Source organism: Trachemys scripta, chromosome 20, assembly GCF_013100865.1.
Source record: "Trachemys scripta elegans isolate TJP31775 chromosome 20, CAS_Tse_1.0, whole genome shotgun sequence".
Classification (NCBI taxonomy): domain Eukaryota; kingdom Metazoa; phylum Chordata; order Testudines; family Emydidae; genus Trachemys; species Trachemys scripta.
The window spans coordinates 11,478,359-11,491,692 of record NC_048317.1 but is presented as its reverse complement, the minus strand read 5'-3'; the positions used below and the strand labels follow the sequence as shown (position 1 = coordinate 11,491,692).

At 46.5% G+C, this 13,334-nt stretch overlaps 1 protein-coding gene across 2 annotated transcripts in view; it reads right to left on the bottom strand.

Annotated features, from left to right (window-relative positions):
- Positions 1-13,334, bottom strand: part of RCC1 (regulator of chromosome condensation 1) — a 30,980-nt gene that overhangs the window by 8,201 nt on the left and 9,445 nt on the right. The window contains exons 1-3 of one of the 2 annotated variants that reach the window (XM_034753923.1): positions 4,680-4,760; positions 1,920-2,004; positions 93-280 (exon numbers count right to left, since the gene is read on the bottom strand). In XM_034753923.1, coding sequence (XP_034609814.1) covers positions 93-280; positions 1,920-2,004; positions 4,680-4,754 — 348 coding nt within the window. In that variant the 5' untranslated portion in view covers positions 4,755-4,760. Of the gene's footprint in view, positions 1-92; positions 281-1,919; positions 2,005-4,679; positions 4,761-13,334 lie in introns of those variants that run through there. The other variant, XM_034753922.1, reaches the window with a different exon arrangement.

Genomic DNA, 13,334 nt, shown 5'->3' with positions numbered 1-13,334 from the left:
CAACATCGGAGTCAATTTGCTCAACAAGTCACCCAAATAAGCCCCTTCCCCCCATTCGATTTCATGTCCGGCGATCAGACTCACATACTCACTTTGCCCGTCTCGCTAAGGCAGACGGTGTGCATCCCTCCTGCTTCTGCCTGGACGATCTTCTCGGGCAGCTGCACCAGGGCCGGCCTCTTCCTTTCCATCACATCCTCTCCCAGGCCCAGCTGTCCGACGTCCCCCTGACCCAGCGTCAGCACCAGTCCAGGCGCCGTCCGGTGTGATGAATGGTAGACTGGAGCACAGGAGACAGAGGGGGGAAAACTCTTGATAAGCGAGAGGCCAGATTCACGCTCATGCAATATCACGGCAGTCAAGACGTCTTTCCCAAAGCTCCCAGAACCAGGGGCTGGCTCGGCAGCAGACAGCTATCACGTTGGCCTTTCCATTGCAACCTGCGCTGAGCTGATGAGACCGACAGTCCCAATCCGCCCTCCGTGGGGCTCCACCTACAATTCCCAGGCACGGCAGCAGGTCAGAAGCAGAGCTGCGCATGGGGAAGGCGAGCCCAGCCCCTCGCCCGAACCCCACGGGAGGGGTCATATTTAAGCAGCAGCAAGTCTGGACTCCTGTGGTTCTCCTGCATCTGACTCGCTGAAAGACCTCGGGAAAGTCAGCCCACGTCCTGCCTTGATTCAGAGCCACCATCCGGACAATGGGAATACAACTCCCCCTCCTCAAAGAAGGGTGGAAGGATTCAGAGCAAACTGCTTTCAGATCCTTGAGGGCAGATGCTCTAGATGTGTTTGGCCTCTTTATTATTTAGTCCAGGGTTTCTCACCCTTTTCGGGCTGGCAACAGCTTTATCCTACATCAACATTTTTCACAACTCTCCCCCCTGCTTACATCTACTATTAAAGCCAGAGTCAAAAAAAAAAACCCTAGCAATGTTAAGCCTCTATCATTTCTTGGCGTGTGACGGAGGTGTTGACAGAGAATACTTGACGTTGAAGAGTAAGGCTGCGTGGGGAGTGAAATTAGCTTTACTTTAGATTGTAATTTAGTCTATCGCATGCCTGAATACAATAAAAAAATAAAAGCTAGAGTGAAGAGTAAAGAAATCTGTCGCTTTGGGGCAGCATCACCAGCGTTCTCTGTGGTCCTCAGTGTCCGCCACACAAACTGAACTAACCAACTAGAAAGCAACAGAACCTCTAATCGCAGCGTCCCAAGGCACAGCCAGATGACGCTTCTCATCCACAGAAACCTCCCAAGCATGAATTGAAAACAGGACCTTAAAAAAAAAAAAAATTTAAAAGTCTCCCGACGTAAAGCAGAATTGCAAAGTGCAAACTGCACCCTCGCCATCCGCCCCTGTTAACCTCACGCACAGTACAAAGCAGAAGGCAACCCACAGGGTGCGGGGAGTCAAGCTCCGGGAAAAGTACTGAACACTTCTGGGAGATGCCATTTCTGATGCTGACCAGCAGCGAACACCCATTGAATGATAGGGAGCAATCAGAACCAGAAAAACTGCAGAACAGGGAGAGGAAAAGTCCCGTTGGCCTTGTTCCCAATGGGATTTGTCCCAGTTGCAGCCATTGGTGTTCAGCAAAATGACACAGCTGCAGCTGTTCAAACTCTAGTGTAGACAGACAAAGCCACAATCTACATCCATGGAGCAGCGATCCTGGTTCCAAGCAAGGATAAACTATACTGGCGCATATTGTAGCTTGAAGCTGTCTACCTAGGGGTTGCACCAGTGTGGACGCACCGACGGCTGAAATCTGGGCAAATCCTCATTGTAGACAAGGCCAAGAATTGTCAGACTGGATCAGACCTGTGGTCCAACTAGTCCAGTCCTCCGTCTCTCACACCAGCTGGCCTCAACGTTTCAGAGGAAGGTGCAAAACCTTGAAAAAAAGCCACGTTACCTTTAATCTTCTTCCTCTCGGGAGACCCTTCTTCTGGCGTCGGGCTCTTCTTTGCAGCGCGCTTTCCCGGCATATTGCTACAGAGCTAAACAATTGAAAACACTCCACGTTAAGACATTCACCAACCCAGAGTCTGGGAGAAAAGCAGGAAATTTGCAAAGCACAAGGCTTTGGAAGTGACAGTGTCAAGTTCTCCCCAATCCTATCACTGACACTGCGGTTTTGCAAGAGGCCTCTAGGAGATTAAAGTGAAGTGGGAGTTGGGTGTCTAACTACCTTAGCCCTCTGTTAAAATCCCACTGTTACACTAAAACCACCTGGAATTTTTAGACTCTAATTTACTTTTCTCCATTCTACCCACTAATCCACCTCGGATGCAATTGTGAATTCCCAATCGTTCATCTTCACGTCAAGGTCTCTGCTGGTAGATGAGATCAATTCAAATGGTCACTCCGAAATCCCAATTCCCTGCTCTCTCAGCTTTCAGCAGAGTGTTAAATATGTTTTCAGAGGATAATCAAAAACTATTAGAAAATCAAAGCCCCCAACTGTTTCATGGCTCTATTCCCCAGAAACACTGCTTTCCGGTCCCTCGCTACAGGAGAGGTCAGAGACACAAATAGTCCTTAGTCCTAAAAATACCCATTAGCCCATTACAACAGTCCATGAGATGTGAAAGTCGACATCTGAAAGCGTAAGAGGAAGATTCGGGAGGAAGGTGATGTTAAAGAAACAAACAGCTCACTACTTCAAGAATCTACTTCTGCTTTCTAGAATCATATTTTTTTGTTATAATTATATGGCCTGATCCTACAACCCTATCTAAAATAAGCGCAATCAGTGGTTCTCAACTGGGGTCCGGAGGTCCTGGGGGGCCACGAGCAGGTTTTGGGGGGGCCACCAAAATAAATCAGAGAGCATGACCGGCATTAGATTCACTGGGGCCTAGGACAGAAAGCCAAAGTCCAAGCCCCACCACCCGGGCTGAAGCCAAAGCCTGAGCAACTTAGCTTCATGGGGCCTCCTGTGGCATGGGGCCCTAGGCAATTGCCCTACTTGCTTTACCCCTTAACGCTGGGCCTGGTTTTTAATCTACTGGATATGCAGAAAAACAGTTATGGCACAGGTAGGCCGTGGAGTTTTTGCATCATGTTGGGGAGGGGCCTCAGAACAAACAAGGTTGAGAACCCCTGAGTGCGATAACACACACACAAGCAAGGGCTGTAAGAGGGAATCACTGGACTTTAACACCGTCACAAAAAGCTTAAAGTGACACTTCGGGATTTTAGCCCCAACGTTTAGGGTGCATTTGAAGAGTTTTCCAAAACTGTATTTTAAAATTTCCAAAAAATATTTGTTGTTTAAAGAGGCCCAGGCAGAGCTGACAACTCAAACACTGCAATATTGTGCTAGCTGTAAGAGACAAGGTGAAACTGACTAGAAATTCAAGTGAGATTGGTTAGTCCGTTTTCATTGTCCCGGCTAAGCAAAAGGCAGAATGTAAACAAGGAATAAAGGGTGAAAAGGAGATTCAGTTTTTCAAGTATTCTCAGTTTTCACAAAGTAAGATGTTATTAGCAACACAGGTGAAAAACAGGTTTCAATAATGTAATCATTTTATGGTGCATCCCCTTTCATGTTTGTAAAGTGTTTTGAGACCTCAAGTATAAGGTTATATATGCAAAGTGAGATACTCCAAGACACTTGCACCGCAATCCAATACAGCACCATTTTAGCTTACTTGGCATCTTCCATGTAAAATCTGTTCTCAATTTTACTAACCTGGCCATGCGAGTTCCATACACCACAAAAATCATGCCACCCACTGCGGAAATGCAGCTATATCTGGGGTGGAACGGGGCCATAATGCTTTCTCCACAGTGCCCATTATTTGAGAAAAATGGTGCAAAACGAAAGCGGTTCAGATGACATGTGGAGAAGTGCACGAGTAATCCAAGCTTCAACGATGCAACAAGCAAGTGCAATGCCATGTGCAACCCCTCCCACCTTTGCCCACATGCGGAGTCATTGCTGGAGGACACCCTCAGGACTAGGCGGGCGAGGCAGCGTCTTTTACTGCACCTCACACACCTTGTCTCGCGAATATCCTGGGATCAGCAAGGCCACAACGCCCCCCGCATCCAGCCCTGACAGCGCCACCCCGCAGACTCCTTTCGGGAGACACCCAGAGAATTACACACGCCCCCTCCCAACCTGCAAACCCCTCCCAGGAATCAAGGGCCTGATCGCCGCTCCTCCCCCACCACATGCTCCCCTCTGCAGGGAGTCAGGACAGGTCGGCACCCACTAGCCGCCCCCCCGTTAAGGGGTTTATCATCCCCCCCCCCCCCCCCCTTGCACGATTCCCCGCGCGCGGCGCTGCACGCTAGCAAGGAGCGCGAGCTGCCCCCCCCATCCCGGGATTTGAAATTCCCGCGCTGGCCCGGGCCCTGCCGCAGCGCCGCGCTGGAGGAAGGGGGGAGGGGGCTGCGCGAGCGGCTCCCGGCGAACGTTCGGAGCGCGGGGGGGGGGGGGCGGCGCGGATTGACACTCGGCGTTCCACGCGTGGAACCTTCGGACACAGCCGCGCGGCGGCGGCCACGTGGGGCCGGCCCAGGCCTCGGGCCCCCCCCCACCGGGGAGGGGGGCGCCTCAGAGCCCGGGGGCGGGGATCGGTGCATTCCCCCCTCCCCGCCCGGAGCCCCGCTTCCACCCCGGGGCGGGGGGAGGGGGAATGGGAAGCAGCACCGGGGCTCTCACCTCCCTGCTGCTCCGCCACCCCGGCTGGCCCGCTCGGTGCTCTCTGCCCCCCCCACCCCCCTGCCGCCGGAGCATGCGCGAGGAGAGCCCCGGCGAGCGACAGAAAATGGTGTTAGCGACCCCTGCTGGCCACTGCGCGGAAATGCCCCGGGGAGGGCGCTATAAACCCCGGGCGGCGGAGAAGTCGTGGTGAATTGTGGCCAGGGCGGGGGGGGGCGTGGTGCACGGTGCCCGGCCCCCGGGTGCAGCGTTGGGGGTCAGAAGCAATGTCAGTGGGACTCGGCGTGGGCAGCTTTGCAGGAGCTGGTTCTGTGCGCCCCCAATTCTGCAACTGGCCCGGCAGACAGACCTCGCTGGAGAGCCGCAGGCAGACCCGAAGGCAGGGTCTGCTTTGTGCAGATGCAATTGTAGGAGCGGGAGAGAGAATTCTGCGCACACGCTTAACTTTAGCCTCCGGTACCTGAACTCCATGGGACTCATCACCCACACGACACCAAGCGCGGGCCCAAGTGCTTCCAGGCTGCACTGTGCATGTAACCAAGAACCAGACCTGTACTGCAAAGACCTTACCCCCTTCCAAGGGATAGACTTTAAGAGTGACAAGTGTGCTCGCTTGTTTGGCTTGTCAGCTCTTTACCACTTGGTAACTTCTAATCAATGTCATTTCCCCAACGCCCATGCTGCCGTCCCCAGGGCCCGAACCCTGAAAAGGAACGCTTCTTTTTTTTTTTAAATGCTCCCACTGGAATTTGGAAACATATTATTTTTATCGTTCATAGTGCTGTAGAAATATGAACTAGTCTCCACAACTGCCTTCTACAGGGCCTAGATGTCCCAACGCCACTGTTCATGGCAGATCCAGGAAGCAATTCCTGTTTCCTAACTCGTGTTTTGTCCACTGGACCCTACTGCTTCCTGTGAGGCCATAATGCCTTACTACACTACTGCGTTGTTTACACTCGTTTTGCAATGCTTGGGACTACGCTTTAGGTGGGCCAAGAACAGCCATCATAATCTGGAGGCTTTAGGATTGACTCAGTTGCTTTTTTTAGGACAAGTTCCTGTTCATGTGTTGCTTTGGGATGACACAAGCAGCACAGCAACTTTCCTTCCCACTCCACACCTTATGCAGAGCACACACTTCTCCTTGGTAGCTCAGGAAGTCACACATGTAACTTTCCTAGCATAGCGGGTGCCCTATCTCACATTTTCTTGTGACAGTCATCCACATTAAAAAGTCATCTCCTTTACTGTTCTGGTGCAAGACAAACTATAACCCTATCCCCGCGCTGAGATCTTACCGCATAAAAATGGCATCTTTGAGGAAATCACAGTAATTTGGCTTGCAATAGCCCATGTCTCTCCTAATCCTGTATAACAATATTTTCCTGTCAGGAGGGGGAAGAGGAAAGATGTGAAACAATCAGTGTAAGCATTTATTTCACGAGTGTTGGGGGAAACTATTCACCAGTTTTTGTGCCACAGCCTCACACTCCACGCAGCAGGCATTGCAATTGCCCGTCGAGTTCCCTTAAGACTAAAATGTAGAGCCGCACCAACAGATTTTGTATGGATGCCTAGTGCTCAGAGTTGAAAACCACTAGGTCTAAACTGGCCATGAATAAATCTAGGCTGGAAATTAAGATGTCCAATCATCAGAGGTTCTGCAGCAGCCTTCTAACAGAAGTGGGGCAAACAGCCTAACTACTTTTAAAATAGATCTTGATAAAGTTATTAAAGGGATGATGACAGGACAAGGACTGAACTCAGTGACCCAGGAGATTCCTTCCAGTCCCATGTTCCTGAGTCAAAATTCCTACCCCCTGTTGATCACTGCGGCATCGGCAAGTCATTTCTATGTCTCACTTCCCCCTAGTTCCAAAAACACGGGAACTACACGCCAGTCTCACAGGAGTGTTGTGAGGATTAACTAACTCTGGTAAAATGCCTTGAGGCCTTTGGTAAGCAATAGAACAGCCCAAAGTCATATTAGTCATAATTCAACAGAAACTCAGTATGTTCTAAAACGCAGCACAGAGGCTGTAGCAAGGATTGTCCAAACAGGTGTTCAGGCAACATGGCTCCATAATCTATTACACACACTGCACTGCAGAGCGGAGTCATGCTTCACTTTAGGGCCGTGTTCGCAGGTCTGTTGCAAAATGCCTTGCTTACTTAAAGGGAAGCCATTTTAATACTCCGGCTGCTCTGCAAATATTGAAGCTACAATCTTCACATCTTCTAGGCAAATAAGAGCAGCATGTCAAATTGTGTTAAGGAAGCACAATCTAGGGCGAGAGCTTGGTTATGACATGATCAGACGCCTGCCTGTTTAAACACAGATTTTGTAATGTGGATGAATTGTCAGCACGGTTGAAAACCACTTTACCCTACGTCATCTAAAGACAGCTACATGGCAGTGTGGAGGAAATATCGTGAGAAATGTTTCCTAACCTAGGCAGAGAAAACCAGCATAAATTGTAAGCCTTTGGGGGCAGAAATCATCTTTTTGGTCTGTGTTTGTACAGCACCTAGCGCCATGGGGGCCTGATCCATAACTAGGGCATCTAGGAGGTATGGTGCTGCAAATAGAAAATCATCTGCATGGAAGGAAGCAGGTTTGAGAGAGCAATTTAAACAAGAACGCAACGAACCATGTAAAGCCTGCTGCACTGAAGTGGTCTTCAACTGTTTCAGGTTTCTCCTAACAGTTCAGGTCCCCATGTAGTCACTATCATGACAAAAACCCTATTTTTTCTTATCCACAGCACTAAAATCTCAAGCTATTAAAAGTTACTTTAAAGATCTAGTTTTGCACAAGTTTCATGTCATAACTCCTCCTGTTGCATATGAGGAGGATGGAAATTAGTTTCCATTGATCATATCATGCTTCAACAATTTGGTTACTCATACAGCAGGGGGATGGTCAAACCCTCACCAAAAACTAGTTCATTCAAGTCATATAATGCCATAGGTATTCATGAGAGATAAGGTGGGTGAGGTAATATATTTTTTGGGACCAACTTCTGTTGGTGAGAGGGACAAGTGTTTGATCAACACAGAGCTCTTCTTCAGGTATTCATGGCATTTTAAAGAGAAATTAAAATGTAGGTCTCCGTCACAGTATTAGCAGAAATATTTTCATTAAGGTATTACTAATGCTACGTTTTGCAACAAAAAGTTGGTAAACCCAACACTTGGGGTCTGATAATGACCTCTTAAAAGCTCACCTTGGGCAACCTGGTGGCTAGGAGCCCTATTAAGGAAGTTGACAGATAAGGATGCTTCATAAGTCCAATCACCACATCTGCTGGAATTTTCATCAGCCAGTTTGGTATCAATGAAGCCTCAGATTGGTCTATTTAGTCCTGAAGAGTTGATACCACTGGAGATGAAAGAGTTAATCCCCAGACATCCAAGGACACAGGGAGAACTCAAGTGCATACAGCTATTTGCATGAAACACGAGAAGTCATCAGGTGTTCCTGAGTCTCACTCTGAGTGAATGGAACATTTAACCAGTCACATCACTGAAGGACATATCAAGATCCAAGCACCCCTGTTTAAAAGCAATTCCTTTATTAGTTATACCACTGAACCCCTCAGCGTCTATAAGATTCTTTATGAAGAAATATTACAGACTTTCCTTAATACAGTACACATGGGGCCTTAGCTCCCAACCTCCCACCCTCTCCTAATACCTAAAACGCAGTATGACCTGGATTGGGGAGCCCACTGGAACATTTCTATTTCTTTCCAGGTAACATCTCTGACATTTTTCCTGTTTTACTAAAGCTTTGTCTAGACTAGGAGTATGGGTATGCTGTTCAAACACATTAGCTAGTGATCTAGAAGTCTAGTGTAGACATGGGTGAGCGGCCAGCGAGCGCACGCGCACACACACAATAAATCATTTGAAAGCTTTTTATATCTATTTTAAGATGAGGTACGACATGGAGCTGCCAAGCGGTGCCATTACTACAGAAATAACACACTAAAATGATCACTCTGAAATATTTGCATGTTTCTGTTAGTTGAATGACTCTATGCATTATTTCAAGACATAACATTGGATTTGTGACCTTAAAGCATCTCAACAACAATTTAAAGGGTGAAATAAACTCTAATAATACATTTGTACAGGTCTCATTGACATTTAATAGTGCTGATGACATTTCTAGTCAACATCACTATCTTGTTCACCATTATGATCTCTGTGGCGGGTGCATGGGTTACTGTTAAATACTATGCACTCGGCGATTGAGCGGCACCTTCTCTGAATGTCTTTTGAAGGCTGATACTCACTGCTGACTGAATTATGTGCCTCTTTATCTATCAGCCGAAGGACAAATTCCTGCACCAACTGGGGCACAAATGTAGCTGGTTTCTGTGAATTACAATCACCTGTCTTGGGATAATATTCCAAGGCTTTCATTTTGGCTATTTCAGACCGAAGGATTGAAGCAGCGTTATACAAAACCACTTGTTCGTTTGAAAGCCGATCATCAGGTTCACTCGCCGGAAGCCCACCCAAAAACCACTTGGATGATTTAAGGGCCTGCTTCGGGTTATTAGCTTGGACAGCGTCAGCTAATGTTATCGCGCTGCACAGAACAATGGTAGACTTGCCTTGTCCGTGCTGCGCATGGAATGAAATTGCAGACCCATAGTGTTTTACTAATCTTGCCTGTAATTTGCTACTGGAATAGCTTGCAGTTTCTATCTCTGAGGGAAGTAGGGCTTTGTATCTTTGAAGCAGTTTGGATAGGAGAAGAGCTTTCTTGTTGTCCATAAGATCATTGTCTATCTCTTCAATCAGCCGATAAAATGCAATGTCATAAGGTGACTGTATTGTTGATTGTTTTGCTTTAAGATTGGTTTTACTCAAGTAGGAAGAAATGCATGTTGCGTGATAAATGGCCTCCTTAGCAATCAAGTCTTCCACCGATGCTCTGCGCAACATGTCAGCATCTCCCCTTTGAAGGGCCGCCTCCCTCAGATTGGCTGCTCTTTCAAATGTTTCTATTCTATGAAGTTTCTTGTCTTTCTTACGTGTTTTTCGCAGGCAAACAATGCAACAGGCCCCATCGCTGGAGGATGTGCTTAAACCGGTGGCTATAGACTCAGGTGAGCATGATGCTCTCTGATCAGAGTCAGTTTTCCTCCCTGGGTTCGACATAACTCTGACATGTGCCAAATTCGACTTGCTTGTGTATTTCTGAAAGCAACCCCTATGATAGAGTATTGGCGGCACAGCGTCTAAACTGGAAAACTCACCCAGTAGCCGCCAATACAATTCATCTCTCCTGGCTTCTGCTGCCAGCATCACAGAGTTCTGGCCAGCACTGGTGGCTTGTGACAGTTTTGCATTCTTTTGATTTTCTTGACAAACAACACATTTTTCAAAGTTTGTGGACAGTCTTTTTTTCTTTGATCTAAGCTTTAAGGGGCTTGTATCCTCCATGTCTTCACATACCACAACTGCCCTGTGCAGGTAAAATTCCCAAAGTATATTGTTAGCATTGCTCTCACCACTACCACTATTTTTCATTTTTTACTAGTATATAGACTTGTGCTAACTTGGATCTACGTTAATACAAAAATTGCCATTTTTGCTTAGTGAGCACTTTGACTGAAGCCCCGCTGAAGCTGTGGATTGGCATCTCTAATACGAATATTGACCTGTGCATAAGTGTCACTGAATTAAAAAACTCATTTCTAGAATATTTCAAAGACTAGTACTGCATGCATGTGCAATTACAGATTAAAACCTTCTGCCGTGCAGACTAGATGCTACATTGTATTACACAGGCATACAAATGAAGAAGCATTAAATTATGAATTCACATACATTTATATAAGATTGGCCAATGGTCCATCTATCCCAGTATCCTGTCTCTGGCAGCAGCCAGTGCCAGATGCTTCAGAGGGAATGAACAGAATAGGGTAATTTCGAGTGATCCATCATCCCGTCATCCAGTCTCAGCTTCTGGCAGTTTGGGGTTTAGGGACATCTGAAGCCCAAGGTGGTGTCCCTGACCATCTTGGATAATAGCTATTAATGGGTCTATCCCCCATTAACTCATCTAATTCTTTTTTGAACCCTGTTATACTTTTGGCCTTTACAACATCCCATGGCAATGAGTTCCACAGGTTAACTGTATGTGTGTAAAGAAGTAATTTCATTGGGTGAGTCCTAGCTCTTGTGTTATGTGAAGGGGTAAGTAACACTTTCCTATTCGCTTTCTCCACACCATTCATGCTTTTATAGACCTCTATCATATCGCCCCCTTAAACATCTCTTTTAAAACCTGAACAGTCTGTCTTTTTAATCTCTCCTCCTAAAGAAACTGTTCCCTACCCCTTATCATTTTTGTTGCCCTCCTCTGTTTTCCAATTCTAGTATCTTTTTAGTGATGATGTGACCAGAACTACATGCAATATTCAAGATGTGGGAGAACCAATGGATTGATACAGTGGCATTATGGTATTTTCTGTTTTATTATCTATCCCTTTCCTAATGATTCCCAACATTCTGTTTGCTTTTTTGACCATCACTGCACAACAAATGTTTTCAAGGAACTATCCAAGATCTCTTTCTTGAGTAGTAACAGCTAATTTAGACCCTATCATTTTATATGTATAGTTGGGATTATTTTTTTTCCTATGTACATTACTTTGCATTTATCAACACTGTATTGCATCTGCCATTTTGTCACTCCATTTTGAGAGATTCTTTTGAAATTCTTCGCAGTCTGCTTTGGACTTCACTATGTTGAGTAATTTTGTGTCATCTACAACTTTTGCCACCTCCCTGTTCCAAATCATTTACCAAGATACTAAACAGCACAGGTCCCAGTACAGATCCCCACTATTTATGTCTCACTCCTGAACACTGATCATTTATTCCTCCCCTTTGTTTTCTTTTAATCAGTTACTGACCCATGAGAGGTCCTTCTCACTTATCCTATAGAATTGTAGAAGTGTGGGACTGGAAGGGGCCTCAAAAGGTCATCTAGTCCAGTCCCCTGCACTGAAGGCAGGATTACATATAGCTAGACCATTCCTGACAGGTGTTTGTCTCACCTGTTCTTAAAAACCTCCAATAATGGAGACTCCACAACCTCCCTAGGCATTTTGTTCCAGTGCTTAACCACCCCGACAGGACTTTCCCAACCTATACCCCCCTTACTGCAATTTAAGCCCATTGCTTCTTGTCCTAGCCTCAGAAGTTAAGAACAATTTTTTACCTTCCTCCTTGTAACCTTTAACATACTTGAACTGTTATGTCCCACCTCAGTCTTCTCTCAAGACTAAGGGTACGTCTACACTACCTGCCGGATCAGCGGGTAGCAATCGATCAATCAGGGATCGATTTATCGTGTGTAGTGTAGATGCAACAAATCAATCCCCAATCACTCTCCCGTCAACTGCTGAACTCCAGCTCGGCGAGAGGCGGAAGCAAAGTCGACGGGGGAGCCGCGGCAAACAACCCCGCCCTGTGAGGACGTGAGGTAAGTCGAACTAAGATACGTCGACTTCAGCTACGCTATTCTCATAGCTGAAGTTGCGTAACTTAGGTCGATCCCCTGCCCCCCCACTGTAGACCAGGCCTAAACAAACCCCATTTTTTCTATCTTTCCTCACAGGTCGTTTTCTAGGCCATTAATCAGTGTTGCTGCTCTGGACTTTCTCCAATTTGTCCACATCTTTCTTGAACTATGGTGCAGAGTTTGACACAATACTCCAGTTGAGGCCTTATCAGTACAGAGTAGAGCAGAAAAATTACTTCGTGTCTTGCTTACACCACTCCTGCTGATTTATCCCAGAACAATGTTTGCTTTTTTTGTAACACTGTTATATTGTTGACTCTCATTTAGCTTGTCATCTACTATATAGCGCTCAGATACCTTCCCAAGCTATACAACACCCAGGTACCTTCCCACGGTCCTCCTTCCTAGGCCATCATTTCACATGTGTGCAATTGATTGTTCCTTCCTAAGTGGAGTACTTTGCTTTTCTCCTTATTGCATTTCATCCTATTTACTTCAGACCATTTCGATCCAAAGCACTTACAACCCTTCCCAGCTCGGTATCATCCGCAAACTTTATAAGTGTACTCTCTGCACCATTATCTAATCATTTATGAAGATATTGAACAGAACTGGATCCAGGAGCAATCCCTGTGGGACTCCACTCAATATGGCCTTCCAGCTGGACTGAGAACTACTCTCTGGGAACAGTTTTCCAACCACCATATGCACCCACCTTATAGTAGCTCCATCTACGCTATGCCTCCTTACTTTGCTTAAGAGTCTTTGGTGAGGGACCTTGTCAAAGGCTTTCTGAAAGTCCAAGCACACTATATCCATTGGATCACCTTTCTCCTTCAAAGAATTGTAATAGAGTGGTGAGGCATGATTTCCCTTTACAAAAGACCTGTTGAGACTTCCCCCACGTGTGTGTGTGTATGTTTTGACAAATTTGGATGAAAGTGTGATTAAGAACAATCTGCCTGGTACTGAAGTTAGGCTTGCTGGCCTGTAATCGCCAGCACCGCCTCTAGAGCATTTTTTAAAAATAGACTTTACATTAACTATCCTCCAGTCATGCGGTACAAAGGCTGAATTTAATGATCCTCCCCTACTGACTCTGC